Source organism: Mesoplodon mirus, assembly GCF_964341445.2.
Source record: "Mesoplodon mirus genome assembly, chromosome: 19".
NCBI classification, from domain to species: Eukaryota; Metazoa; Chordata; class Mammalia; order Artiodactyla; family Ziphiidae; genus Mesoplodon; species Mesoplodon mirus.
Genome location: NC_138995.1, coordinates 18,859,832 through 18,885,867, shown reverse-complemented (window position 1 = coordinate 18,885,867; position 26,036 = coordinate 18,859,832). Strand labels below are relative to the sequence as shown.

General features: G+C 48.2%; 1 protein-coding gene across 2 annotated transcripts in view; it reads left to right on the top strand.

Annotated features, from left to right (window-relative positions):
- DUS2 (dihydrouridine synthase 2) overlaps positions 1–26,036 on the top strand; it is a 45,426-nt gene that overhangs the window by 17,606 nt on the left and 1,784 nt on the right. For both annotated transcript variants that reach the window (XM_082608270.1, XM_082608269.1), the window contains 12 exons: positions 3,464–3,509; positions 7,607–7,698; positions 8,515–8,558; positions 9,734–9,794; positions 13,001–13,048; positions 16,785–16,850; positions 17,028–17,098; positions 19,091–19,177; positions 20,511–20,679; positions 23,118–23,239; positions 24,519–24,668; positions 25,818–25,905. In XM_082608270.1, the coding sequence (XP_082464396.1) occupies positions 3,482–3,509; positions 7,607–7,698; positions 8,515–8,558; positions 9,734–9,794; positions 13,001–13,048; positions 16,785–16,850; positions 17,028–17,098; positions 19,091–19,177; positions 20,511–20,679; positions 23,118–23,239; positions 24,519–24,668; positions 25,818–25,905 (1,026 nt within the window). In that variant the 5' untranslated portion in view covers positions 3,464–3,481. The remainder of the gene's footprint in view (positions 1–3,463; positions 3,510–7,606; positions 7,699–8,514; positions 8,559–9,733; positions 9,795–13,000; positions 13,049–16,784; positions 16,851–17,027; positions 17,099–19,090; positions 19,178–20,510; positions 20,680–23,117; positions 23,240–24,518; positions 24,669–25,817; positions 25,906–26,036) is intronic.

Sequence of the window (26,036 nt, the reverse complement as noted above, 5' to 3'; positions counted from 1 at the left end):
TCATGAAAAATCAGTTGTTAGTCTTATTGAGAATCCCTTGTACATGGTAAGTCACTTCTTTCTTGCTGCTTTCAAGATTATCTCTTTGTCTTTGATTTTCAGCTGTTTGATTGTGATGTGTCTAGGTGTGGATCTTTTTTAAGTTTATTCTACTTGGAGTTTGTTGAGCTTCTTGGATGTGTAGATTAATGTTTTTCATCAAATTTGGGAATTTTTCTGCCATTATTTCTTCAAATATTTATTCTATCCCTTCTCTCCTTCTGGACCTCCAATTATTCATTTTGGCAGTGATTTTTTTTTTTGAGCGGGCAATCACACAGTTTGTCAATCTGAGTTTATTTGTGTTTCTGAAAACAGAGATATACCAAAGATTCTTTAACCAAACTGGAGGTTAAAAGACTATGAAGATAGGCCAGAGATGGGGATGGAAAGGTAGCATGGAGAGACACTGGTGATAAGCAAGATCAGCTCAGATAGAGAAAGCAAGCCAAGTGGAATGGCGGAGATGAAGGTAGCAGGATGTATTAGGAACACAACATGTGACAGACAAGAATAAGCCCATATATAATAAGGCACTTTAAAATTAAATGCTGTTCAAACATTGGGTAGCCATATGAATAAAAAGTGACTTAGAAAGGGCCTTAATTTTCAGATAAGTTAAAAAGCAAATTAGTTTTAAAAGGAAGAGAAAAACCAATCAAAGTTATATTCTTTTTCTTAAATAAATTTATTTATTTATTTATTTTATTTATTTTTGGCTGCGTTGGGTCTTCGTTGCTGCACACGGGCTTTTCTCTAGTTGTGGCGAGCAGGGGCTAGTCTTCATTGTGGTGTGTGGGGTTATTGCTGTGGCTTCTCTTGTTGTGGAGCATAGGCTCTAGGCACGTGGGCTGCAGTAGTTGTGGCACATGGTTCAGTAGTTGTGGCTTGTGGGCTCTAGAGCGCAGGCTCAGTAGTTGTGGCACATGGTTCAGTAGTTGTGGCTTGTGGGCTCTAGAGCGCAGGCTCAGTAGTTGTGGCACACAGGCTTAGTTGCTCCGCGGCATGTGGGATCTTCCCGGGCCAGGGCTCAAACCCATGTCTCCTGCATTGGCAGGTGGATTCGTAACCACTGTGCCACCAGGGGAGCCCTATAATTATATTCTTAACTATGATGGAGATAGATTTGGGAACTAGAAGGCATTGTTTGTGGCAAAATTGGAGTTGTCTCTTCTATAGAAATAAAATACGTATGATAAAAATTGAGGAAGTGATATTGATAAAGGAAAAATATTTGTGATAATTGAGACAGAAAAATAACATCCAATTTGACAAAAGATAGTTTTTTTTCTGCACAACTTGTATAGATGTAAAAGGCAGTTTGGTAGGAAGATGCATGGATGATACACTCTACCACATGGAAAAACAATGTTTGTTTTCACCAATTAAGGAAATGCAGTGGAAAAAAACCTATGAGGTTCTACTCTGTAACCAAAGAGCTAACTAAAATGAATAAAATTGGTAAACAATACTGTTGGTGTGTGGGTGAGCAGGCACACGTGTGGTTTTATTGATGACAATTTAAATTAATTTCTCCACTTAACAACCAGGTGAGCATCTGCTTGCATGTAAGGCATTGAAGTGGCTCCAGCAGATGTTCAGTGAGCACTAGCAACGTGCTAGGGGCTAGTGATGCAAAGATGAATGAGACTGTGTCCAGGTCCCAAAGGCTCTTTCGGTGTAGTGGGGAGACAGAAAAGAAAATAAGACCATTCAAGGGCCATTTTGCCTCAACTCCTCCTCTTGGGGCCCTGAGGAGGACCTGGTCAGCGTCCTCAAAGCCCACTTTTGTGTGAAGTGAGAACCTTCCTCAGGGTGTTTGTTGTCTAATGGTAAAGGTATGACAGGTGCATCTGTAACTATCATACAAAGAGGAAGTGGTCAGGCTGTGAAGGTAGACTGGGCAGGGGGTTTGAGGAATCCTGAGGAGGACAAGTTACTGCTGGCAGGGGTGGGGGCCCAGCAAGGTTTTGCCTCACTTTCTCCTGCTTGTTCTTAGCCAAAGCTCAGCCTGGCTGCAAACCTTCTTTTTATAAGCACAAGCCACTCAGTGCTGCCCACTTGTCCACCTGCCTTCTTGCCTGCCCCTGCAACCAGGATCACTGCCTACAGGGGCTCTGTGTTGGGGTCTGTCCATCCCTTGGGACACCACACTGATTCTTGGGGCTTGGATGCCAACCGTGCATCCATACTGCTTGGTGGTGGTGATTTGTGTGGTCAGGCCTGGTGAGCGTCAGATACTTGATGACCTGGATGCAGCATAGAGAGAATAGCTACAGAAATAACCAGAGCATGTTTTTTTTAAAAAATATATATTATTTATTTATTTATTTGGTTGAGCCAGGTCTTAGTTGTGGCAGGTGGGCTCCTTAGTTGTGGCTTGCCGGGCCCCCTGCATTGGGAGCTTGGAGTCTTAACCACTGCGCCTCCAGGGAAGTCCCATAAAGCACGTATTAACCTGGATGGTGGATATGCTGGGGGGAGCCCCATGGATGCCATAGGACACCTTTGGCCACTTTAGCCCTAAATGCTCCCATGAGGGAGCAAAGGCCATTGTGCTCACCCGACTGGGGTTGTGACTTGCTGAGGCTTATAGGGAGTCAGTATGGCAATCAGTTCCAGGGCTGAGAGTTTCTTTCTATCTTCTTCTGGTCCCCCAGAACCCCTGGGCAGGAGCTTCTGGTCAGTGTGACAGGTTCCTGGCTCTTCAGATCTGTCTTCCACATCTATTGAAATGATCACTGAACAAAGCAGAGCAGCCTTGTCTCCCACCAAGAGGTAGAGAATGTCAACCCTTTAGGAAACTTAAATTTCCTTTCGTTTTTTATGATCCTGGTTTTGAAGAACTCCCTTTTTCCTTTCTTTCCTTAGTCTTTGAATATCTCCAGAGCTGAGGAGCTCACCCCTTTCATTTCCACAAGTGTGACCCAGGTTGAATAGGGGTTTTAGACTTTTCTTTCCTGTGTCAATCTCAAATCTTCCTCCCTGTGCTTCTGTTCACTGGCCCCACTTTTGTCCTTGGACATTTCCTGGGAGCCCTTCACCTTGCCGTTTGCATATGGATGAGGTGGGAGTTTCTTTGAGGGGATAGACTGGAGCTGAGACTAGTAGGTGAGAAAAGTCCAGGTGTCCACATCCTACGCTATTGTCTGATCTCTGATTCCCTGAGTGGCTCAACCCTTCTAGGCCCGAGACTCTGCAAGGTCCCTGGGAAGAGCAGCTGATGGAGGGGAGCTCACTTAGGCCCATGCTTGCCATGCTTGGTTGGGGAGGACAGCACCACGTGTCCCCAAAGCCATGATTTGATGTTGATAGTAGGGTGACAGGCCAAGTAGCCCCCATCAGGTGTGTGATGAAGGTCTTCCCCACTATGCCCAGGACCTGTGTGTCCAGGACTGACATGTACCTTCTGATTCTTCTGCAGGAGCTGATTGACCTCAAGATGCTTCAGTGCAAGAGAGTTGTCAATGGTGAGTTCAGCTGTGGTCCCAGGATTGTGTGTATGCCTGGTCATGCCCAAACTGTGCTACCACTGCCCTTGCCTGGGTATCAGTTACCTCCAGGGTGCTCCTTGCCTGTGTAATTTTGTGGATCACATGCTCTCTTTTTTTTAAAGATACATTGATTATAAGCCAATTTTTAATTAATTAATTAATTAATTTTTGGCTGCATTGGGTCTTCATTGCTGCGCGTGGGCTTCCTCTAGTTGCAGCGAGTGGGGGCTACTCTTCGTTGCAGCGTGCAGGCTTCTCATTGCGGTGGCTTCTCTTGTTGCAGAGCACAGGCTCTAGGCGCACCGGCTTCAGTAGTTGCAGCACGAGGGCTCAGTAGTTGTGGCACACGGGCTTAGTTGCTCTGCGGCATGTGGGATCTTCCCGGACCAGGGTGCGAACCCATGTCCCCTGCATTGGCAGGCGGATTCTTAACCACTGCGCCACCAGGGAAGACCCCACATGCTCTCTTGAGGGTAGTCACTGCTCTCCAGAGACCATGACAAATAGCCAGATGTGAAACAGGCTGAGAATGCCTTCTACCCACAGGCTTGCTGGCATATAAATCACCAGGTTTCATAGTACAGGAGGGACCTTTGGGGTCAGGATGGCTTCGGCACTGATCCTGGCTCTGCCACTTGCTAACTGTGACCTTGGGCAAGTCACTTGACCTCTCTGCCTCAGTTCCTTTAGCTGTAAAAGGAAAATCATAATCCCTGCTTTACTTAAATTACAGGGTTGGAGTGAAGATCAAATAAGGTAAGGGACATGTAAGACCTTTGCAAATGGAAGTGGTTGTGCTGAGTTGTGGTTTTGCTTATACTTTATTGATGAGGCTGATTCTGCTTTGACGAGAGTTGTAGTATTGTTTGAGGTTTTTGAAAAGTATACACACTTGTGAAATCTTAATATAAGTTCACTAGAACTTTTGTCGATTTTGTTTTTTAATTTTTTTAGATTTATATTTTCTTTGTGTTATGAAAACTTCAATGTTATAGATGTATATAACCTATGAAAATCCCCCATAATCCCACACTTGAAGAGTAATCACAAGGAGAATTAACATGTACTTTTTACACATTTCGTAAAGTGTGTGTATAAAAATATGACATGTTGGGCTTCCCTGGTGGCACAGTGGTTGGGGGTCCGCCTGCCGATGCAGGGGACACGGGTTCATGCCCTGGTCCGGGAAGATCCCACATGCTGCGGAGCGGCTGGGCCCGTGAGCCATGGCCGCTGAGCCTGCACGTCCGGAGCTTGTGCTCCACAACGGGAGAGGCCACAACAGTGAGAGGCCGGCGTACCGCAAAAAAAAAAAAAAAAAAATGACATGTTTATATATACTCTCACCCCTATACACACACACACTTGGGATCATGATACACATTTTGCCACTTACTTTTCTCTTCTTTTTTTTGGCCGCATTGCGTGGTACACGGGATCCTAGTTCCCTGACCAGGGATTGAACCCATGCCCCCTGCAGTGGAAGTGCAGAGTCCCAACCAGTGGACTGCCCTGGAAGTCCCTGCCACTTACTTTTCTATTAGGACATTTTCCCATGTCAATACCTATAGATGACTGTGTCAGAATTGATTTTGCCAGTGCTTTAACAGGGGTTTCAGTATTTTGATGTTAAACCCTGTTTAACTGTTATACTGTTAAAAGTACAGTATAAACACACTCAGTTTTTGTCGTTCTTCTCTCAGACTGCTTACTTCCAGTCATGAGAAGTCTCTACTGTTGGTGATCACTTCGATTACCTCTCCCAACATGTCACTGCCGTTACCCCACCTTTTTAACCTTCTAATCTGTTTGCTGCTGGGATGATAATAACAGCTTCCCTTTATGGAAGTGCTTTACGTGCATTAAAGATCCCATTTATTTCTCAGAATAGCCTTTAAGATAGGCATATTCTCCCATCTGCCACATTGGACCCTTCCATGTGGTGGTCATCTTTGAAAGCTAATAATGTTAGTACCTATTGTAGAACTTCATTATGAAGAGCCTGAGAGATTCTTGTTGTTTGCAATAGTTATGTTCTATAAAGTTGCTAAGAACACTAAATTAGTGAATAGGGAACCATTGCTCCTAGGGGAAATACAGAGTTAGATTCCTGTAAGCCTCTGGTCACGCTCTTTCATTATGTATTTCAGATCAATATATAACCTTGTTTTATGTGTCTTTCTGTTTAAAGACACATTATTTAACATATACTGCTAATTCATTAACATCGAACTCACAGCCAACAGTACTATGATTTCATGCCTGAATAAAGCTTGTCTAACACATGTATTTTCTCCATAAGGCACACCACAGCTTTCTTATGCTTAGGAACACTAGATAGCACTTCAGCAGTATGACTGGGGCCATTTTAAACATAGAGCTCACCAACAAAAAGCACAAAAATGCAAAAAAAAAAAAAAGTGGCATTAAATATACCACCATAAAGACACTTGTTTGCAGGATGAGAGCCGAAACAAGAAGGCAGACTGTTGCCTTGTTTGACCTCAGCTGGGAATGTGTGCATTGGTGACAGAAATTTTTTGCAGTCTGTGAATGACCACGAAAACACCATAGTGTTGATTTGGGGTTTACAAATAAATTTAACAATCAGGCAAATTTGCAAATACACAACTGCAAATAATGAGGATTGACTGTAATATCGTAAATCTCCACTCACAGTACTTAGCACATGATAGATAAGTAATTAAGAACAGCAACTTTGCTGAACTTCAGAGTGACATCTTCTGGGAAAATCTGGGCAAAATCTGAAGCAAAGATAAGGTTCCTCTTATCTTTGTACATCTTTTTTTTCAACGTTAAAAACATTGCAGGGCTTCCCTGGTGGCGCAGTGGTTGAGAGTCCGCCTGCCGATGCAGGGGACGTGGGTTCGTGCCCCGGTCCGGGAAGATCCCACATGTCACGGAGCGGCTGGGCCCATGAGCCATGGCTGCTGAGCCTGTGCGTCCAGAGCCTGTGCTCTGCAACGGGAGAGGCCACAGCAGTGAGAGGCCCGCGTACCGCAAAAAAACAAAACAAAACAAAACATTGCAAAATGTCATTTGCAGCAACATGGGTGGGCCAAGAGATTGTCATACTAAGTGAAGTAAGTCGGACAGAGAAAGACAAATATCATATGTTATCAGTTATATGATATCATGTGATATCACTTATATGTGGAATCTAAAAAAATGATACAAATGAACTTATTTACCAAACAGAAATAGAGTCACAGATGTAGAAAACAGACTTATGGTTACCAGGGGGGAAAGGGGTGGGGAAGGGATAAATTGGGAGATTGGGATTGACGTAGACACACTACTATATATAAAATAGATAACTAATAAGGACCTACTGTATAGCACAGGAAACTCTACTCAGTACTCTGTAGTGACCTATATGGGAAAAGAATCTAAAGAAAGAGTGGATATATGTATATGTATAACTGATTTACTTTGCTGTACAGCAGAAACTAATGCAACATTGTAAACCAACTATACTCCAATAAAAATTTTTTTTAAAAAATGTAAAGTACAGATGATTCCAAAGATTCATGAGGTCACTTCTAGCTGAGCAGAAAAATTTCTTCTAAAAAAGGTCATTTCTGGGTTTATAGACTGAAGGAAATGTGGGAAAAAACTCAATTATATATGAGAAAGATATTCACAATATATTGTATCTTGTGTTATTTTGAGGGTTCCATAATAAAGTAAACATTGCAGAAAGAAGGAATCCAAAGCAATGAATAATTCATTAAAAAATCTTTTTCTCAAAAAAAAAAGTGCAAAATGTAAACACCATGCAGAGAAAGTGCCTAAAACACAAGCACACGGTTTAATAAATAACTGTAAAGCAAGGGACCATGTAACTCACCATCCTTAGGTCAGGGAATAGACCATCATCAGCACCTCAGAAGTCTCCCACGTATACCCTGATTTCTTTCAAGTATAGTGTACTTTTGGCATCCCATTTTTCCCTTCAAGGTGATATTTTTGTTGTGTTTTCTTCTAGGGGTTAGGTGAGGTTGAACCTGCTTCTTCACTGAGTGGCCCTGTATGTTTGTCTTTTCTTGCAGAGGCGCTCAGCACAGTCGACTTTGTTGCTCCCGACGACCGAGTAGTCTTCCGCACCTGCGAAAGAGAGCAGAGCAGGGTCGTCTTCCAGATGGTACCATATCCCGGGACAGAGCAAATGTCCCATCTCGTGCCTTGTGCTGGGCCAGTGTTACACGCCTGGCCTCCATTGCACAGTGGTCTTCAGTCTTCCTGAAGACCCTGCTTTAAACGGTTTTCAGAGATCTGCTCATGAGCGATTACACTGTTGGAGATGGTTTAAGCTATTAGCAGTCTGTTACGTGCCTCCAGTCTCAAATTTAATTTAATTTAGTTTAATTTCCTTCATTGTAGGGACTATTTGGCATGACTTATATATTTTTATTCCCTAGCATTGGTTGTTCAGATCATGGTCTTTGTTTTGTGTAATCTGTATATATTTCTCATAAAAAGAAATTAAGTTTCTTGAAGAGTAGTTAAGATTTGTGTTAGGATTGTAGTGATTCTCTAGTTCTCTTCTCTCGCTTTGGGCATTTCTCGGTATTTTTTCAGAAATACTTCCTGAATGATGTTTAGGTTTGTAAAAAATTGATAACAATGAGTAGCCTTATGATAAAGCAAATATAGCAAAATGTTAATTGTAGAATCTAAGTGGTGGGTATATGAATGTTCACTATAAAATTTTTCCAACTTTTTTGTATGTTTGAAAGTATTCCCAGCATTGATGACATTTTCTCAGCCTTCCAGGTCCACTTTTGGCCTCCAACAGTGAGCTAGTCCCATGGGCTAGCTGTTTGAGAGAATGCCAGCTGGACTTTACTTGCTGATGTGTGTGTGTGTCTGTGTGTGTGCATGGCGTGCCTGAGTGTGTTTGTCTATGCATATGGACCTGTAACAGGGCAGTGGTTGATATAGCCTCTTGTGTTCCCAGGGGACTTCAGACGCAGAGCGAGCTCTTGCTGTGGCCAGGCTTGTGTAAGTTCTTCCACGTTTGGTACTGTCTTTGCCTCTCTTGTGGGCTGTGAGGTCTTACTGTTCCTGGGGACTTTGGAGGTGACCACCCTCCTGCTTCCTAGTCCACTACTTTCTGTTTCCAGGTTAAAAGGCTCAGGTTCCCTTCTCTATTTGTTGTGTCGAAGGGCTGCCCTGGGACTCACGTGAACGCACTGTGTCTGGACCCCAGAGAACCTCTGGGTGGGAGCCTATTTTTTAGTGTTTATTTGTGAGATTTCCTTTGCAGAGACTCTCATGACTGTGAACTCTGAGGTTTTAAATCTCATGAAGTGTAGGTAAGACGTACTGTTTCCTAAATTAATGAAGGCAGGAGAGTAATGTGGTTAATGACCTTAATGGCTTTAGACTTAGACCTGGGTTGGAATTCTGGCTTTGCTACCTGCTGACTATGTGACCTTAGGTAAGTTACTTAACCTCACTGAGAACTTAGTTTCCTCATGTATAAAATGATACCAATAGTACCACCTCCCTCTGGCATTATAGGGAAAGGCAAATGAAATGATGCATGTAAATGTCTTTGCAGTACGTGGCATGTAGTGAGTGTTTAGTAAGTTGTTAGCTATTGTTATTAATTACAACAAGGGTGAGAAGGAACTCGGGCAGTAGTTGCTGCTGGTCACACACTGGTAACTGTGTATGTAGCAGATGATGAGGAAAGGGTCCTTTCTACATGTGAGACTTGTTTGGAGGAAGCCAGCTGTACAGCCTAGCATGCAAAGACAGTCCTCCACTTCCTCTAGAACCAGTGCTCTGGGAAAGGGCTCTTGTGCTTATGTCACTTTTGTGCATTATGGCTTTCACTACCCAGTTAGAACTGGAACTCTGGGATGGAGTGCAGTGTGGCTGTCATTCAATATTCGAGTTATCTGACACAACTCAGAACTAGCAAAATCCTCTACAACTAGTCCTTCCTACATGTGTGAGCACGTTATGTTCTTCCTCTTTAGCTCTGCCCAGGAGGAGAGGCGGTTGCACATTTTAGAGACAGGATTTTTCAGCTTCTGTCTCTGAGGGTTGGTGTGTTTTAGAGGGCCAGGGAACATTAAGAATTTCATGAGCACAGACGCATACCTTTGACTTTATGTCCTACCCTCAAGCTGAATATTTATTACCTTTCCTCCTTCATGTTTTTCCAGAGAAAATGATGTGGCTGGTATCGACGTCAACATGGGCTGTCCTAAAGAGTATTCCACCAAGGTAAACTGATTTCGTTATACTCTTCACAAATATAGGGTGCAGATTAAAGGAGACTGACAAGAGGTGACGACTAAGTACAGTACCTGAGTCTGGACTAGATCCTGTACTAACGGGAAAAATGCTCAAAAGGATATTATTAGATCAACTGGCAAAATTGCAATATAGACCATGGTAGGTTAGCTAAACATACTGTATCAGTGAAAATATATGAAGTTGATCACTTCTGTGGTTATGTAAGAATATCCATATTCTTAGAAAATACACACTGAAATATTTAGGGGCCAAGGGCTATGATATGTGTAATTACCCTCAAATGGTTCAGGAAAAATTTTAAATGTGCACCCAAACATATACATATATACATAAATAAATACACACACACACACACACACACACAGCACTCGTGCCCAAGTAATAAAAAAAATGATGTAAATGTTAAAAGAAAGAATAATGTGAACAGGGCTTTGTTTTTTCATGAATAAAAATAGGGGATGCAATACATGTGTCCCCATGTCATATCAGAAGAGACCAGACAGGACTGCTATGGAAGCTCAGAGAAAGCAGCAGAAGGGCAGCCCTTAAACTCAGGATCCTGTGGGGAAATGTAGTCCTTGATGAGGAGGTTTGGGACTCTGCAGGCAGAGAGAGTGACACAAGCAGGGACCCAGAGGCCAATGTGAAGCAGAGGCAGGGAACCTTGATTTGACCCGAGGGTTGGGAAGTGGGTAGTGAAGAGGAAGCAGAGGAACACAGGATTGAAAATCTTGGTTGGGCCCAGATTAGCTGAACTTTGATCTTAGATACCTCTGATCTTTTTCGAACAGAGAAGGCTTGTGATCAGAAACTTAGTTTCTTCCCCCCAGGGGAAACCAATGTTACTAGTTTCTTGTGTGTCTTTCCAAATATATTCTATAAATAGAAATACTAATCTGAAAGCCATGTGTCTAGTGGATTCAAGTGGAAAAGGGCCAGAGGTCAGGATACAGATGTCGGAGATGAGTGTTTTGGGTCCACAGGAGAGACCAGGGATGGAGACAAGAGAAGCCAAATTGGAGCAGAATTTGATAGCACTTGGCTGGCAAATGATTGGACTGGGAGTGGGAGGCAGGGTGAGTGGTGGGGGTAGAGGGAGGAAAGACTGGCAGCCAGGAAGACGGTAGGTCTTCAGTGTCATCAGGACTGCTGGAGGAAGAGGATGTTTGGAGCGGATAACAAGGACAGCTTGGGGTTGGCTGAGTGTGAGGCACCAGGGGGATTCCTGCAGGGCCGCCCCTGGGAACCTTATCACAGGGTGCGAGGGTCTGCAGTGTAGACATAACAGGTGTCCCCATAGCCCACTGCCCAGAGTTAGCCACTCTGCTCTCAGGAGTTACTTGGCCTGCGGACCTTTGATTTAGGCCAGGAGGCTGAAGACTGCCTAAGGGAAAGGCCCTTTGGATGCTTGAAAACCAGAGGGCCTTGTGGACAGCTGCTTCAAGGAATCGTGGAGGTTTGAAACTGTCTATGAGGAGTTGAAAACATCAGGCTCTGTTTTGCTACCTTCTCATTACTCCCTTGTGTGCCTGAGTTATGTACGGAGCAGAGTTGGAGTTGAAATTGTTGGAATACTCTCCCTGAGATCGTGGAGTGAAAAAAGCAAGGAGCAGAACTGTATAGGGTGTATCACCATTTATATATGGGGGATGGGGAATGAAAATATATATTTACTTTTCTTTTTATATAATATATTTGGAAAGACACACAAGAAACTGGTGACACTGGTTTCCCCTGGGGAAGGAAACTAAGCTTTTATTTGGCTTTGCATAGGGAATAAATTCCCCTTGCAGGGGTACTATTCAAAATAATTAACAACAGTCATAGCACAGGCACTGACCAGTCAGAGCAGATACCTCCCAGTGTGCCGTACCAGTACCTGCCAGCTGAATATCTGCTCTCTTCTCATGGTTCAAAAACTGAAGTCATATTAAAAAAATTAATTGAATAGTTTTCCCTCCTTCTAAGGAGGGAGAGTTCTTACTCTTTATCCTTTTGAACCTTTAAGATTTTTAATATATTGCCTATTCTAAAAAGCGAGTTAAGAAGTTAAATAGAAAGGGAGGAAGGAAGGAAATACCAATTGGAAAAGCCATTGTTGTCGAAGGGGCAGTGAGACTGGATTTTAGATCCTGTGATTCAGCAAGGAAGGGCCGGATCATGTGTTAGGTGAAGGACAGACAGAGTCAGGGTGAATGGCCAGGGCTTCCTGAAGGCCTGTAAGGTTTGTATCTGGAGGTAGTCCAGGGCTAGCAGCTCTGTTCTTTCAGTTCTCCTCTGAAATGTAGGCTCAGTCTGCGCTGGTTCTCTCTGGTTCTAATGTGTAGTTCTTAAACATGAAATTAAACTGTATAACTGAATTTAAACCCTCTGAGCACATTCCTTGAGCATTCATTAGTACGTAGTCTATATACTTGACAGCATATATTTATTGGATTTGTTTTTCTCCCCTTCACCTCACTCTTAATGGGTTCAGATTTTTAACATTCTCCCCTCCTCCACTTATTAAAGTAATTCATACCATTGTCCAGGACTTGGATAATATAGAAAAGTACAAAAAAGAACAATAAAATCACCAGTAATCACACCGTTAAGAGACAGCCCCTGGTGTTAATGCTGAGATTTCAGTGACTCCAGGGGTTGTTGATTCCATTAGCTAGGGCTTTTGTTAGAGTTTGACATTGGTCTGGGTGCTCAAGACTGGGCCGGCCATTGTTGCTGGCAGGGGATCAGGGCCTGGACAAGGTTTGGAGGTTGTGTGCCTCTGAGTGGCTTTACTGGTGGAGGTGGTATCCAAGCAAGTGACGGTAGGATAGGAAGAAGTTGCATTTGATCTCATTTCAAAGGAAGAATGAGCCATTGTTTTTTTAAGGGCTTGGCAGATGGTGGGGTTTAGTTTATTAAGGCACTGAGACCCTGGGTAGGAAATGGGCAGTCCTGAAAAATGATTTTTTTAGAGCCCACTTCTAGATAGATCTGTGGGTCTTGTTAAGGGGATCAGGGTGCTGGCTTTTAGAATTCATCAAACTGATCCCTGATGTTGTGGGCACAGGCGATTGCCAGTGGACCTTGGTTCCTAGGAGGCAAGTGCTGGGGTACTGCCGGGTTGCCATACCACAGGGAGGAGCCACCCTCCTCCAGCTGTAAGAGCCCCTCTGTGTGCTTTTCCTTAGGGAGGAATGGGAGCTGCCCTGCTATCAGATCCTGACAAGATTGAGAAGGTAAGTCCTGCATGAGTGAAAGCAGAGGTCCTTGAACATACCTATGAACTAGAGTTGCCTGGAACACCTCCCCTACCCTTCCCCCAGATTTAGAGAATCAGTCACTCCACCTGGAGTCTGGAAATTTTTTCAAAGGCTTTCCAGGGATTTTGACATATAGCCGTGTTCAGAAACCCCTGAGCCAGCCTGCAGTAGCCTTGGAGCTCCTTAAAAGCCCAGGGCTAGGGACATGTCAGTAGAGAGCCAGGGGTCCTGAGGACTCATTTAGAGCCACCTCTGTATTGCCTCTCTCCCTTCTGAGAAGATCATGAGAGCATATGCCAGGCTACCTGTGGGTGGTGGGCAGGCTCAGTGGCTGTGTGTGTCAGGATGTAGGGGATTGGCCTCTCCCCGGGGGCTTGATGAGAGAGCATCAGTGGGTGCCCTGCACACTGATAGAGTCCACCATCAGCATGAGAGCATGCCAGGCCAGGGCCATACAAGGTAAGCTGAAGTTAGTCTCCTCTGATCTCCTTCCCTTGGTGATTCTGGTGGCCATGTTTATGAGGCCTTAGGGTCGGGTTGATGTTTGCCACCAGTGTTGTGAGCTGCCAGTGCATGTGGGAGTGACATTTTCTGCCATACCACACGCACCTTTTACTTTCCTCTTGCAGTTCACCAGCTTTCTCCTTGCTGCTCCCCTTAGCTCCTTTGATTTCCTTTTCATTCTGCATCCCCACTTCCACCTCTGGACTTTAAGCCTCCTAGTGCCTCCCATAGGCTAGAGCAACTTGGGATAAGGCACCACCATTAAGAGCTGCCACTGTTGTGTCAGCAGCTCAACCCTGTTATTCTTCCAGCCCCACTGTGTCTGGGATCTAGGAAAATTCGCGTGTTTATGGGCTAGGTGCCTCCTCATTTTTCCCGTGTGTGGACAGGAACAGATAATGACCTCCAGTCAGACACCTCTATGCAGGCTGGAGTGGATGTGGACTACTGTGGATTCCACACTTAGAGAAGGGGCCTCAGTAGCGGGTGGTTTGCTTCACGGCACATACATACAGGCATTTCTGTTATCCTCTGGCATCCTGGCTTCTCCCACCCACGCTGTTGGCTCTGTCCTCGCCACTGCCCTTCTTTGGGCACATTTCACACATGAGGCAGCAGAGTTAACACCCTCCCTCAGAAGCTCAGCTCATTTCGTTAATTCTCTGGTTGGCAGGGTGGTCGGTTGAGCCAGGTCGGGCTAGTGGACAGGGTTTGCCTCGTGAAAGAGAGGTTGCAGGCGTCTACAGTAAAGCCAAATGAGACGCAGGAAGAGTGGGATGGAGTAGATTCAGGCTCAAGTTGTGCTGGCACACTGGGTGAGCTGGAGGAGAGCTTTGCAGGTCCTTCCAGGCTTGGTGTTTTAGGTCCATGGCTCCATCTGTGGGAGCATCTCAGGACCACCTTAGAGATTTTTCTCAAAATAAGACTGCTTGTTTGGAGGCGATGAAAGTTTCTGGAAATAGATAGTGGTGATGGTTGTACGACATCTTGAGCTAATGCCACTAAATTATACACTTAGAAATGGTTAAGACAGACAATTGTAAGTTATATATGTTTTACCACAATAATAATTTTTTTAAAAGGATGCTATCTATTGAGAATTCTGCATATTCTTGGGGTAGACAGAGGCAGGGAAGGGGTATCAGTCTTTTGAAAAAGCTTCCCAGGTGACTCTGGTGTACCCTCCCTGGATTAAGAACCTCAGTTTAAGACTGTATCAGTAATAGCCTCTCTCTGACCCCTGCCCCAGATTCCCTGGGCCCGGTGCTGCTCAGGGCATCCCCTTGTGTGCACTGCAGTTGGGCCATGGCTAACAATCAGCAGGGCCAGGACTTGAGCTCAGTTCTCACTGATTCCCAGGCCTGTGCTTTCCTGTCCTCCTCCCTGTCCCCTCCCCAACAACCAGGGGAGCCAAAGTCTGCTTTTCCTGAGTCAGCCAATGGATCTGGGGAAATGTGCCTGCCCATGGGTAGATGTGCCCAGATACGGGCCCGTCTCAGGTCCTTTTCCCCCACAGACTTTTCACGCCACAGAGACATGGGGTGTGGCTTGGATCTGGGAGAGTTGGGTCCAGGAGAGGTTCTGCTAGAGTCTGACCAAAAGACAGACTCTATATGCCCTTTCCTCTCAGTGTGATTCTTGCAAAGGGCTAGGACTTTTCGTTACTAATTTTCTTCCTGGTCCTGAGCATGCACGTGAAATGAACAGAAAATGAACTGAAGAAGGTGCTTAGAGTTGCTTGGATAAAATACACCAAGAGGAAGTTCTGCAAAACAGAGAACTGGGTCAAACCAGCTGATGTTGCTTAAATCACCAGACATCAGAGGATTCTGAGTCAGCATTTGCAAAGGAACCCTCCAGAGATTGTATTGTCAGCTTGAAGGACAGGACTGGAGTGAGAAATTTTATTGTGTATCTTGATGGATCTGGCAGTCCTTCTTCCTCCCTTAAGGGTAGGTGCCCCTTTAAGCCCTGCCAGAGTCACCCTAGGACCTCAGGCCCAGTCAGCCTCCTGGGGCAGCACCTGGGGACTGTTCCTTCCTGTCAGTCTCTGGCAGTTGTGCCTGGGCCAGCAGGCCCTGTCTTGCCCATGATCTGTCCTATCAGTCCACGCTCTTGGTCTAATGTCTTCTGGAGGGGCCTGCCTTAGCCTGTCCCTGAGAGAAAGGCCTCCTTCACTGGTTCTTGTGATCTGGCTCTCTGCTGCCCCCACCTGTCTAGAACCAGACTGGCAGCTGCTGCCTGGATGTCCCCCTCTGCTCTGCTGGACAGGGATCCAGTTTCTTGGAAGAGGGCTCTTGGCATCACCTTCCCCCTAGCTTGCCTCGCCCAAAATTTTTGATGAGGGAAGAAGATAAAGATAGCAAGGTCACAGACATGCAGTGTCATCTACACCTTTCTTGATGTCTGACTCTTTGTCTGGGCTTGCTACTTCCCTGACACTTTCCTGTGTGACTTTCTTGATCTTTATTTGGAGTTCTTTGCAATCACTATGCAAAATAAACACTTTTAAATATGTTGACTATGTTGTCTTTTCCTTTGCCAGTTTCATTCCTGTATATCTGACTCCCTTAAAGAGAGGGGGTACCTGAGGACACGGCCCAGGACCTGCTTAAACTTTCCTGCTTACTCACTTGGCAGATCCTGGAACAGCACTCAGGAAACATGCCTTCAATCAGGAATGGAGCTGTGAGCCATGTGTTCTTAACCAGGGATAGGCCTCAGAATCATTTTGAGGAGGGAATGTGTTGGGCAGAGTCTTTTGAAATCCCATATTCCTAAGCCCTGTCCCTAGAGACTCATTCAGGAAAGATGAGGTGGAATCTAAGATTCTGTATTTCTTAGGCTCTCCAGGTGATTCTGATGTTTGCCCTGGCAAAGGATCACTGTGTTCTGTACAAGCATGCATGCAGATCCATTCATGCATTCATTCACTCACTCATTCATTCATTTACCAAATATATGTATACTGCTATGTATCAGGCAAGGGGCTGCTGGTGCTGGGGCTCTAGCAGAGAAAAAGATGGACTCCTTCCCTCATGGAGCTTCCATGTATATGCGTGCAACAGACGCATTCATGGACACGTACATGGACATAAACATGTCCATGCCACTGGGCCGCACAGGTCTGCTGCAGAATTCATTAGTACAAGCAGTTGTGGTGTTTGTTCCAGAAAAGGCAGATGCTCTTGTATTCTCCCCGCTGCAGATCCTCAGCACTCTTGTTAAAGGGACACAGAGACCTGTGACCTGCAAGATTCGCATCCTGCCATCGGTAAAGATCTTACATCTGAAGGTCCATTTTCTCTGGGGATGCTGATTTGGGGGTGTGAATGATTCTTGAGGGGCTGAGTTAGGTTTGGAGAAGGGGGTAGAGCTGAGCCCGCTTTAGGAGCTGGCAGCTGCTCCCTCTGTGGCTTCAGTAAACACCCTGTGTGGTCCTGTCCCTCAGCTGGAAGATACCCTGAGCCTTGTTAAGCGGATAGAGAGGACCGGCATTGCAGCCATCGCGGTTCATGGCAGGTGAGTGGTTGCCTTACTAGTGACTGACTTGCAAGGAGGTCCCTAGCCACCTTAATGACTCTTCACCAGACCCCAGGTGACTACCAGCTTCTCTTCTGCATACACAACCTAGCTCTGCTTAGCTCATTGATATCCCCTAAGTTCAGAGGGCAGTCAAACTCTTTATGGGGGTTGCATTTTTCTTTGTTTCATTCATTGAGCATCTACTGGTGGTAGGCACTACACTGAGCTTTAGAGATACAGAGAGACCAATGGGAAGGAGAAACACCCCTACCCTCAAGATGTGTAAATGGTAGAGAATGAGTGATTTGCTCAAAATTATATCACATAGCCAGGAAGTGGTGGAATTAGAACTCTGACTCTGAATCTCATTTTCTTTACACTACATTCAGCAATAGCTCCTCCCTTGAATGACCCCAGGCAGATTGCTGTTCTTTCAAAGGCACTGCCTCTTTTGTCTGCCCTTGTTGGACTGCCAGCTGTCACAGTGACTACTTTAAACAGTCCTTGAATCTGCTGTCTACTGAGAGCTGAGGTATTGCTGAAGGCTACCCTTGGTTTCCCAGTCGAACTCGCTCCCCGTGTCCAGGATATACTTTTGTACAGAATCCCAGGTCAGCAAACTTTGGCCAGGGTGACCTCTCTTTTGAGTGGTGTTCCTTTTGAGTTCAGGGGTCTTGTAGGAACAGTGCATTTTTTGCTGGTTGTATCTATTACAGCATTTTCAGAAGGGAACCCAGAACTCCAACACATAAAAACAGAAAAGCAGAGCTGTGCTTGTTGAAGCCAGCAGGGGGTGGTGAAAGGCCACACATGTGTACACACAGGCCCCTCCTGGAGGCAGCAGGCTCTGGGCTCAGACTGCCTGGTTTCAAATCCCAGGTCTGGGTTCACACCCCAGGTCTGCTGCTTGTTGGCTGTGTATCCTTGGACAAGTCATTTAACCTCTCTGAGCATCACAGTCCTCATTTGGAAATTAAGATAATTTCTGCTTGATAGGGTTGTCACGAGGCTTTTATGAGATTGTGAATATACAGCCTTGGCATAGTGCCTGGCATAGAGTGTTTTCTGAATAAATAAAGCTATTCCTTTTTCCCAGTAGTTGGAAACACTAGGAAGACAGATTTGGGCGAGTTTAAAGAGAGACTTTCTAGCCATCAAAGCTGTTAAGGATGGGCTAGAATTGGGCTGCTGGGGGTGCAGGGAGGTGGAGGTGGAAGCTGGGTTGATAGGGCTTTCTAAGGCCCTGTGGCCCCTGACACTTTTGTTGAGGAGTATAGCAGAGGGACACATGCAGATAGGACCTGGGCAAGGGCTTTCTGGTCAACCACCTCTCTGGCTTGTCCCTGTGCACAGCTCAAGTTAGGGCTTACCTTAGCATCCCTAAGACTCACTCACTCATACACAAGAGCTTCTTGCAGTTGACCTTGGGTGCAGGGGCCCTGGGTTGTGGTCTTGCCTCCCCTGCAGCTCTTTGTGACAGCCATGGTCTGTGGCCTGCTCTGGTTGCCGGGCCTACCCTGTGCCAGGTGCCTCTCCCCAGGATCAGCTGCCCAACTTGGCCTCAGCACACGCAGCTGTGTGGGAGTGGCCAGTCTGAGTGGCGGCAGCTGTTTCCAGTCCCTCTGGGAGGGCAAGACCTGGACAGTAGGGGTAGCATTCTTAAGGCACCGTCCCTCATCTCTGGCAGAGGCGAGGGGAAGCTGGGGAGTGGCGGTGTGACCACCCACATCGGCTTCCTACAGCCATGCCTCACCTGCAGACCTTTGAGAGCTGGACTTGCCTTCTCAGCCTGGACCTGTGCTGCCGCTGCCCGGCACAGCAGAGGTCAGGGAGAGCCGTCCCCTGTAGCCCAGAGCCCTGTCCCTGCTGGCTACATGGCCTTCCTGAGGTTCAGCAAGGAGGACAGTAGGATTTGGCTGACATAACCCGGTGCTAAGTGTGACGTGACCTTTGGCACTCAGTCCCCAGCCCCATCTCTTTATCTCCAAGGAAGCGGGAGGAGCGACCTCAGCACCCTGTCAGCTGTGAAACCATCAAAGCCGTCGCCGAAACCCTCTCCATTCCTGTCATAGCCAAGTAAGCCTCCCTTCTTCCTCGTTTATTTTTTTATGCCTCACTTCACTCAGAAGGGATTTGAACTGACAAATAGAAAATGGAATGCGATAGCATCAAAAAATGACTGTAAGAGAAAAGAAAAAAAGGGTGTGACAAAAATGAACTTGGCAGTGAGGCTGAGAAGGGCCCATTGTGTCCCTTGGTCTCTGGTGAGTGGCCGATGTAGGTATGCAGTCGACAGGGGCCCAGGACATTCTGATGCACGGGTTGAGGTGGGAGTGTTTAGGGAGAGCAAGAGAGTGGCTGCTGAAACAGGCCCAGGGGAAGGTGACCTCACACCCAGAGTTAGGTGTGTAGGGTGTAGGATGAGGCGTCTCAAGCCAGAGCACAGAGAGCCATGGCTCAGGAGCATGAGGCAGGTCACAGACCAAAGCCCAGATGAGCATCCTGGACAGTGACAGGACCAGCACCTAGACTGGCAGGTGTGAGGTACCGATGACCAGCCCAAAGGCTTAGCAGTAAGACAGCAGTGTCCTGTCGCCACTGGGGAGCTGGCCTGTGGGGGCCAGTTGGAAGTCCAGCACAACCCTGTACCTGCCTGATGGCAGGTTGGGAACAGAGAAGTTCTGAAGCCCTAAAGCCCTGACGAAAGGCATGCCTGACTGGAGGGAGGGATGGGGGAGCTAGGGGTGGGGTGGTCCCCAGGCCAAGGGGTGTTAGGGGTGGCTTGGAGAGAGGGTAGGGCTACTCAAGACCCTGGACCCTGTTGCTGCTGTTGCCACCTGAGGGGTGTTCCCCCACCCCCATCCTCACACACAGTGCTGTCTCTGTGCTGAGGCTGCTGCCTGGCTCCTAATGGAACAGACAAAGAACAGTTTCCGAGGGGCTGCAGGGTGGCTGAAAGGGAAATTGCAACCAAACCGGGCCTCCTTCCTTCCCCTCATGACCACCACTGCGTCTGTTCCCTCTCTGGGGTTTTGACCCAGCCGTCAGTGGGCATATAGGTGCCCCAGCCTGGGGGTTTTCCTGTGATTCCTATATCCACATACAGACCCCGCCCTTCGGATGTGGGGCAGCTTTGGCCACTGTTCGGGATGAGGGGGAAGGAAGGTAAACGCTCCGGAGTACCTCTTAAGTGCCAGGCACGGTTGGACTGCTTTATTTTGTTATCTCACTTGGTGCTCCTGACCCCACAGTGGGGTGTGTATTATAATCTCCAGTGTCCTGAAGCTCTCGTAGCTGAAGGACTTGGCCAAAGCCACACACTGAATAAGTGGCAGATTTAGGAGTTGCCTTTTTCTGAAATTGCTTGTACAAGGATGGAGATACCCCTCACCCCACTGTTGCTTTTCAGTGGAGGATCTCACGACCACATCCAAGGATATTTGGATATAGAGGACTTTCGACAAGCCACGGCAGCCTCTTCAGTGATGGTGGCCCGAGCGGCCATGTGGAACCCATCCATCTTCCTCAAGGAGGGTCCACGACCCTTGGAGGAGGTCATGCAGAAGTACATCAGATACGTACGTCTATGCACTTTTTCAAAGCAAACATGTCTCACTGTCTGCCACATTCCTGCAGAAAGTGCTTTGGGTGAGCCCCCAGCCCCCAGCAGCTCTCTTTTGCTTTTCTTTTTTAAAAAATTTATTTATTTATTTATTTATTTTTGGCTGCATTGGGTCTTCATTGCTGTGCGCAGGCTTTCTCTAGTTGCGATGAGCGGGGGCTACTCTTCGTTGCGGTACGTGGGCTTCTCATTGTGGTGGCTTCCCTTGTTGCGGAGCATGGGCTCTAGGCGCGCGGGCTTCAGTAGTTGTGGCTCATGGACTCAGTAGTTGTGGCTTGCAGGCTCTAGAGCACAGGCTCAGTAGTTGTGGCACACGGGCTTAGTTGCTCCGTGGCATGTGGGATCTTCCCAGACCAGGGCTCGAACCCATGTCCCCTGCATTGGCAGGCGGATTCTTAACCACTGCGCCACCAGGGAAGTCCCTCTCCTTTTCTCTTTAGTGTATCATTGGGTCTCCCTGGCTGCAATGTGAAGAGCAGGGTGCTGGGGAGGCATGGCTCTACCATCGCCCCCTTCTAAAGCTTTCAAGGTGTGAGGATCATAGCAAGGGCTTCTGGATCCAGGATGCTGTTGAGGCCACAAACACATGATATCTTTCTCTTAGTCTCTGTCACTCCCTGCCCCCCTACACATACACACGCGTGCACAATGACAGTGGTGTCTGTGTCACTCATGCCAGTGGGTTGGCACCAGAGGAGCCACAGCAGGAGGAGCCATTGTAGCTGTTGTGAGGACAGATTCTCTCCGTAAAGACGTGTCAACTGGTCGTCAGTCATAGTTACTTCTAAAAGTCTTCTCTTGCTAATTCCCAGAATGCTTTAGCCTCTGACTTAGGAAATAGCCTAACTTTGACCCTCTACTCCAGTAATAGCTTTTTCTTCTCACCCGGGGTTTGATGGTAGTGCCCGGGCATTTTCCTGTAAAGGAGTTTTTTGACACCTGCACTATTTCCTTGGCACTGCCCTGGCACCCTGTGAGACTCTGACCAGCTGTGCATGTCTGTCGGCAAAGACAGTGAGTGGTCCTCAAATTCCTCAGTGAGTTGGGCCTGAGCAGAGAATGCAGCCCTCACCCTGAGCAGACTTCCACCCTCCTCTTCAGTCCCGGAGCTCCTACCCACCTGGGGGGTCAGGAGCTTCTCAGATCCTCAGGCTGCCATGGGCAGTTGTGGCTGCCATGACATGTGGGTGTCCCCAGGGCTGTGCAAGCTGGGTGTGGTATGAGGCCCTGAGGCCTGTGCCCAGAGCTGGGCAGCCTCTGTTCTAGAGCCTCTTCTGCTTGATGCTGCAGCCTTCATCCCCTTGGTTCTGGGTGTCCTGTTGGGTAGGTTGGCTCTCCAATGGCCTGGGTCAACCAGTGGCAAGGGGGGCTTAGCTCAGTCTAGGTCGGCTGGCTGGCAGGTCTGTGGCAGGGAAGGCACGTTCAGTAGTGCCAAGCTTGCTCACTGGCTGAAAGGTGATGTTATCCTTCCTTCTCAGCCTGTCCCTTGGCAACTCCTCAAGAGGGTGTGTTGGGCCAGAGAAAGGGAGCAGCTTTCAAGCATAGGCAAGGCTGCTTCTGGTCCAGCCAGGTGTCTTCTGTCCCAAACAAGCTGAATCAAGGCCTTGCTGCCGGCCATGGCTTACCCACGTATCCCTGCCTTGTCCTGAGCATGTGGTCGCACCTCCAAGGCACTGAAGACATAGGCCTTGCTGGAGGTATTAGAAGATTTGATAGGGGGCGAGAGGGGGAGAGGGTTCTGGGGGGCTGGGGCACCCTTTACCCACTGCTCTCCTGCCTGCCCCAGCCAGGCCGACTTCCACTGGGTATCCCTGGGCAGTTGTCTGGCCTCCCTGAGCCTGCATTTCCCAGTCTGAGTAGTGGTAACTACTTGTTTAGCTCAATGAAGTGACAAGTAACACGTGCAAACATGCTTGGTCAATGGTGCTGGGCTTTTCCCATGTTGGAAGAAATTGGAGACAGGCTGTTTAAGATGTGGGAGGGGCAGGCACTCACCGTGGTTATAAGGAGTAGAAGAACCTCACCCCTGTCCCAGGACTGGTCCTGCCACACCAGAACTTGGCTGTTCCCCCCTCCCTGCCTTGGAAGATGCTCGGCAACAGGTCCTCTGTGGTAGCCGATGCAGGAGGAGCTCCCTGCACATGTGGACCTTAGTCAGGCTGTCCAGCAGAGTGTGCTCCTGACTGTGGGCCTCAGCTGTGACCCTCAAGCATTGTGCCACTAACTAGAGGAGTAGATGGCCAAGATGGAGAGGGCTCTTTTATGGGGTCCCACTGCCTCAGCTGCAAGCCCCTCTGATGCCCCCTTGGAGCCCCTTTTCCTGCCATCAGAGCAGAGCTCAGGCCTCAGAGCCTGCCTGGGCAGCAGGGGGGCTCATGGAAGTTTTTCTCTCAGGCTGTGCAGTATGACAACCACTACACCAACACCAAGTACTGCTTGTGCCAGATGCTACGAGAACAGCTGGAGTCGCCCCAGGGGAGGTTGCTCCATGCCGCCCAGTCTTCCCAGGAAATTTGGTGAGAGGGGCAATGAATGGGCTGTTCATCTGTCCTTGCAGACATTACCCAGACTTGACCCTGAGCCCTAAGCTGACTCTACCAGGGGAGCCAGGACACAGCTTCTGGAGGTGGATGTGCCAGAGTGGGGAGGTGGTACAGCTTTGCCTCACAGAAGGGGGTACTTTCAAATCTTTAGAACTTTCCATCCCTGGGCTGATCTCAGCAGCAGAATTTCGGGAACTAGGGCACTAGTAGGATGGAGGAAGGTGAGGGCTGGGCTTGGGAATCCCTGGGGAGGAAGGGGCTTTCCTGGTAACAGATCTGTCACATGCCAGGCCACCAAGATCCAATGGTTAGGAGAGTTGGGATTGTAGAATGGAGCCCCTGGCCTGAGCCAGCACCCACACCCCATCACTTTGCAGTCTGAGAGGCCACCCCTTGATCCTCTAGATCTGGTAGAGCTACAGCTCAGGTGGTTGACATTTGGGGCCTCTCACAACCTGGTCTAGTGCCTGTTCCCACAGCTCCCTGTCTGCCTGTGCTTGTACGGGGTCTCCTGCCTGAATGCTGTCTGCCCCGCACATTGGCTGTGTATACTCTCCTTCCTCCAGAGAAGCCTTTCTGGACTAGGCTTGCCCTCAGGCAGCCATCTTCATGAATGTCCTCCAGCCCTTAAGATGCTTCCTAGAGGGAAGATCCTTGCCAGAACCTTCCTCCTCACCCTGGGCTTGTGGTATTCATTCTGTCCCTAGCCCATGTAGCTTAACCAGCTTGACCCAAGTATGTTGTGAGCTCAAGAGGATAACTCTCGAGTATCACTCTGTAGATCTGGGTGGTACCTCAGTTTAGGCTTGGCCTGTGTGTGGTCAGGGCGGGAAGTGGGGAACCAGTCAGTGGTCAGGCCTCCGTGTCTTCCTCCCACGGGCCTGCATGAGGACAAGGCTGTGCATACCCCCAGCGCTTGGTCAGTATAGCTGAACTCACTCACTGCTGGCTAGGGACACCTGCCTGTGTGTTCCTCCTCAGAAGAGAGGCTGCAGGTGACCTTTGGAATCTATTCCACCCAGCCCAGCCTGCCCTCCAGTGCTCACGCTCAGGGACCTGCATTCATTGTCCATCTGTCAGTTCAGGCTGATCACAGGGGTGTGTAGAAAGCACCTTCTGGTGGCTAGGCCCTGGTGGTGTTTGGGTATATGTGGGGGGCATTTCTCAGTGGTGGGGCCCTGGGCTCCTGCAGTAGTTTCCTGAATGCTGGCTCCACTAAGGGGCTTCCCCTACTCTGCTTGTCCCTTCATAGTGAGGCCTTTGGCCTTGGTGCCTTCTATGAGGAGACCACACGAGAGCTGGACGCCCGGCGGGCCAAACTCTTGGCCAGGAGCCCAGAGGAGGTGGAGGAGCCAGCTGAAGATACCTCTGGTATCATTAAGATGGCTGTCAAGTTTGACCGGTAGGTCTCCAGCTTGGCCTCAGCTTGGGCCAGGGCCAGTGTCCTTAGGTCTGACTGGGCCAGCAAGCTGGCTGCCGTCCATGGTTAATGCCAAGCTTAGGGACCACAGATCTCCTTGGTTTGGATGCTTGTTCTCAGTTTTCAGCAACCCAAAGAAGGCACTTTGGAGAAGACAGTCGCTGAAAGCCCAGGCAGTGCTGTCAGGGTTGTGCATGCTGTCCCAAGGGTGACTAAACTATACCTTTTTCCTGACCCACCCTTTCCCACAACTCAAGCTGGGGAGACCTGTCCCCTCTGTTCCTCAAAGTCTGTGTTTTCTCCTTGGCCCTCAGGAATTAGCTGCCTGTAGGGAGCTCCAGAATAGCAGCAGGACCTGAACCCTCGTCTGGCTAAGCAGCCTACCCTCACTGCCCCTTGCTAGCCCTGTGGTGCCCTCTCTAGGCAGAAATAGCCTCAGGCCAATTATTGCCTCAGACTGTGACTCAGCTTTGAATGGGGCCCTCATCCTAGTCTCTGTGATCTGGAATCTGAACCTTTCTGGGGTCCCCAGGCCCAGACCAGGAGTCAGTCTTGTCTGGCAAAGTCTTGGGAGGAGGGATGTAGGCACAGCTGTTGGGCAGTCTCATATCCAGGGAGAGCTCCTGGTGGGAAGCTGGAACATGGCACTTCCCACCCTGTCACCGCCTGGCTCTGAAACTGGAGTCCACTGTGCCCAAGGCAGCAGCGGATCACCCTGACACTTGGTGGACATAATCAGGGTGGGCCCTGAGCTGGATCCTGAGACCACTGTATGGCCGCCTGTATCCCCACTCCCACCCACTTCCTCCGGATATTGTCTTGAGAAGCAAATTGTACCTTCCTTCTTGGCTGTTGAAGGCTGTTTTCCAGGCTGGAGCTCAGAGTGCTGGAGTTCACTTCCCATTCCAATTCCCCAAGCAACTGAAGCTCATCTTCCCTTTAGGTAGAATTCAGGCCCCAAGCCACCGGTGGGACAGAAATGGGAGCTCAAGGGAATAGGTGCAGGAGGTCCTAAGGCAGCAGTTTGCTGTCTCAGTTCTTGCAGCTCCTACCAGGAACTGAGTAGGGCCCCTGCTGAGGAATGGGGTGCTCATGGTAGGTGGGCCCTGACACCTTTCCCTCCTTCCCCAGGAGAGCATACTCACCCCAGATCACCCCCAAGATGTGCCTGCTGGAGTGGTGCCGGAGGGAGAAGTTGGCACAGCCTGTGTATGAAACGGTGAGTTCCTGCCTGTGGCCTGCTCTGCATCCAGCCCACAGCCCTCCCATGGCTAGTGCCGCCACCCCCAGTCCACCCACAGCTCGTACCTGCACTCCAGACTGCTTGGCTGGAGCCTGGCTTTGCCTTCT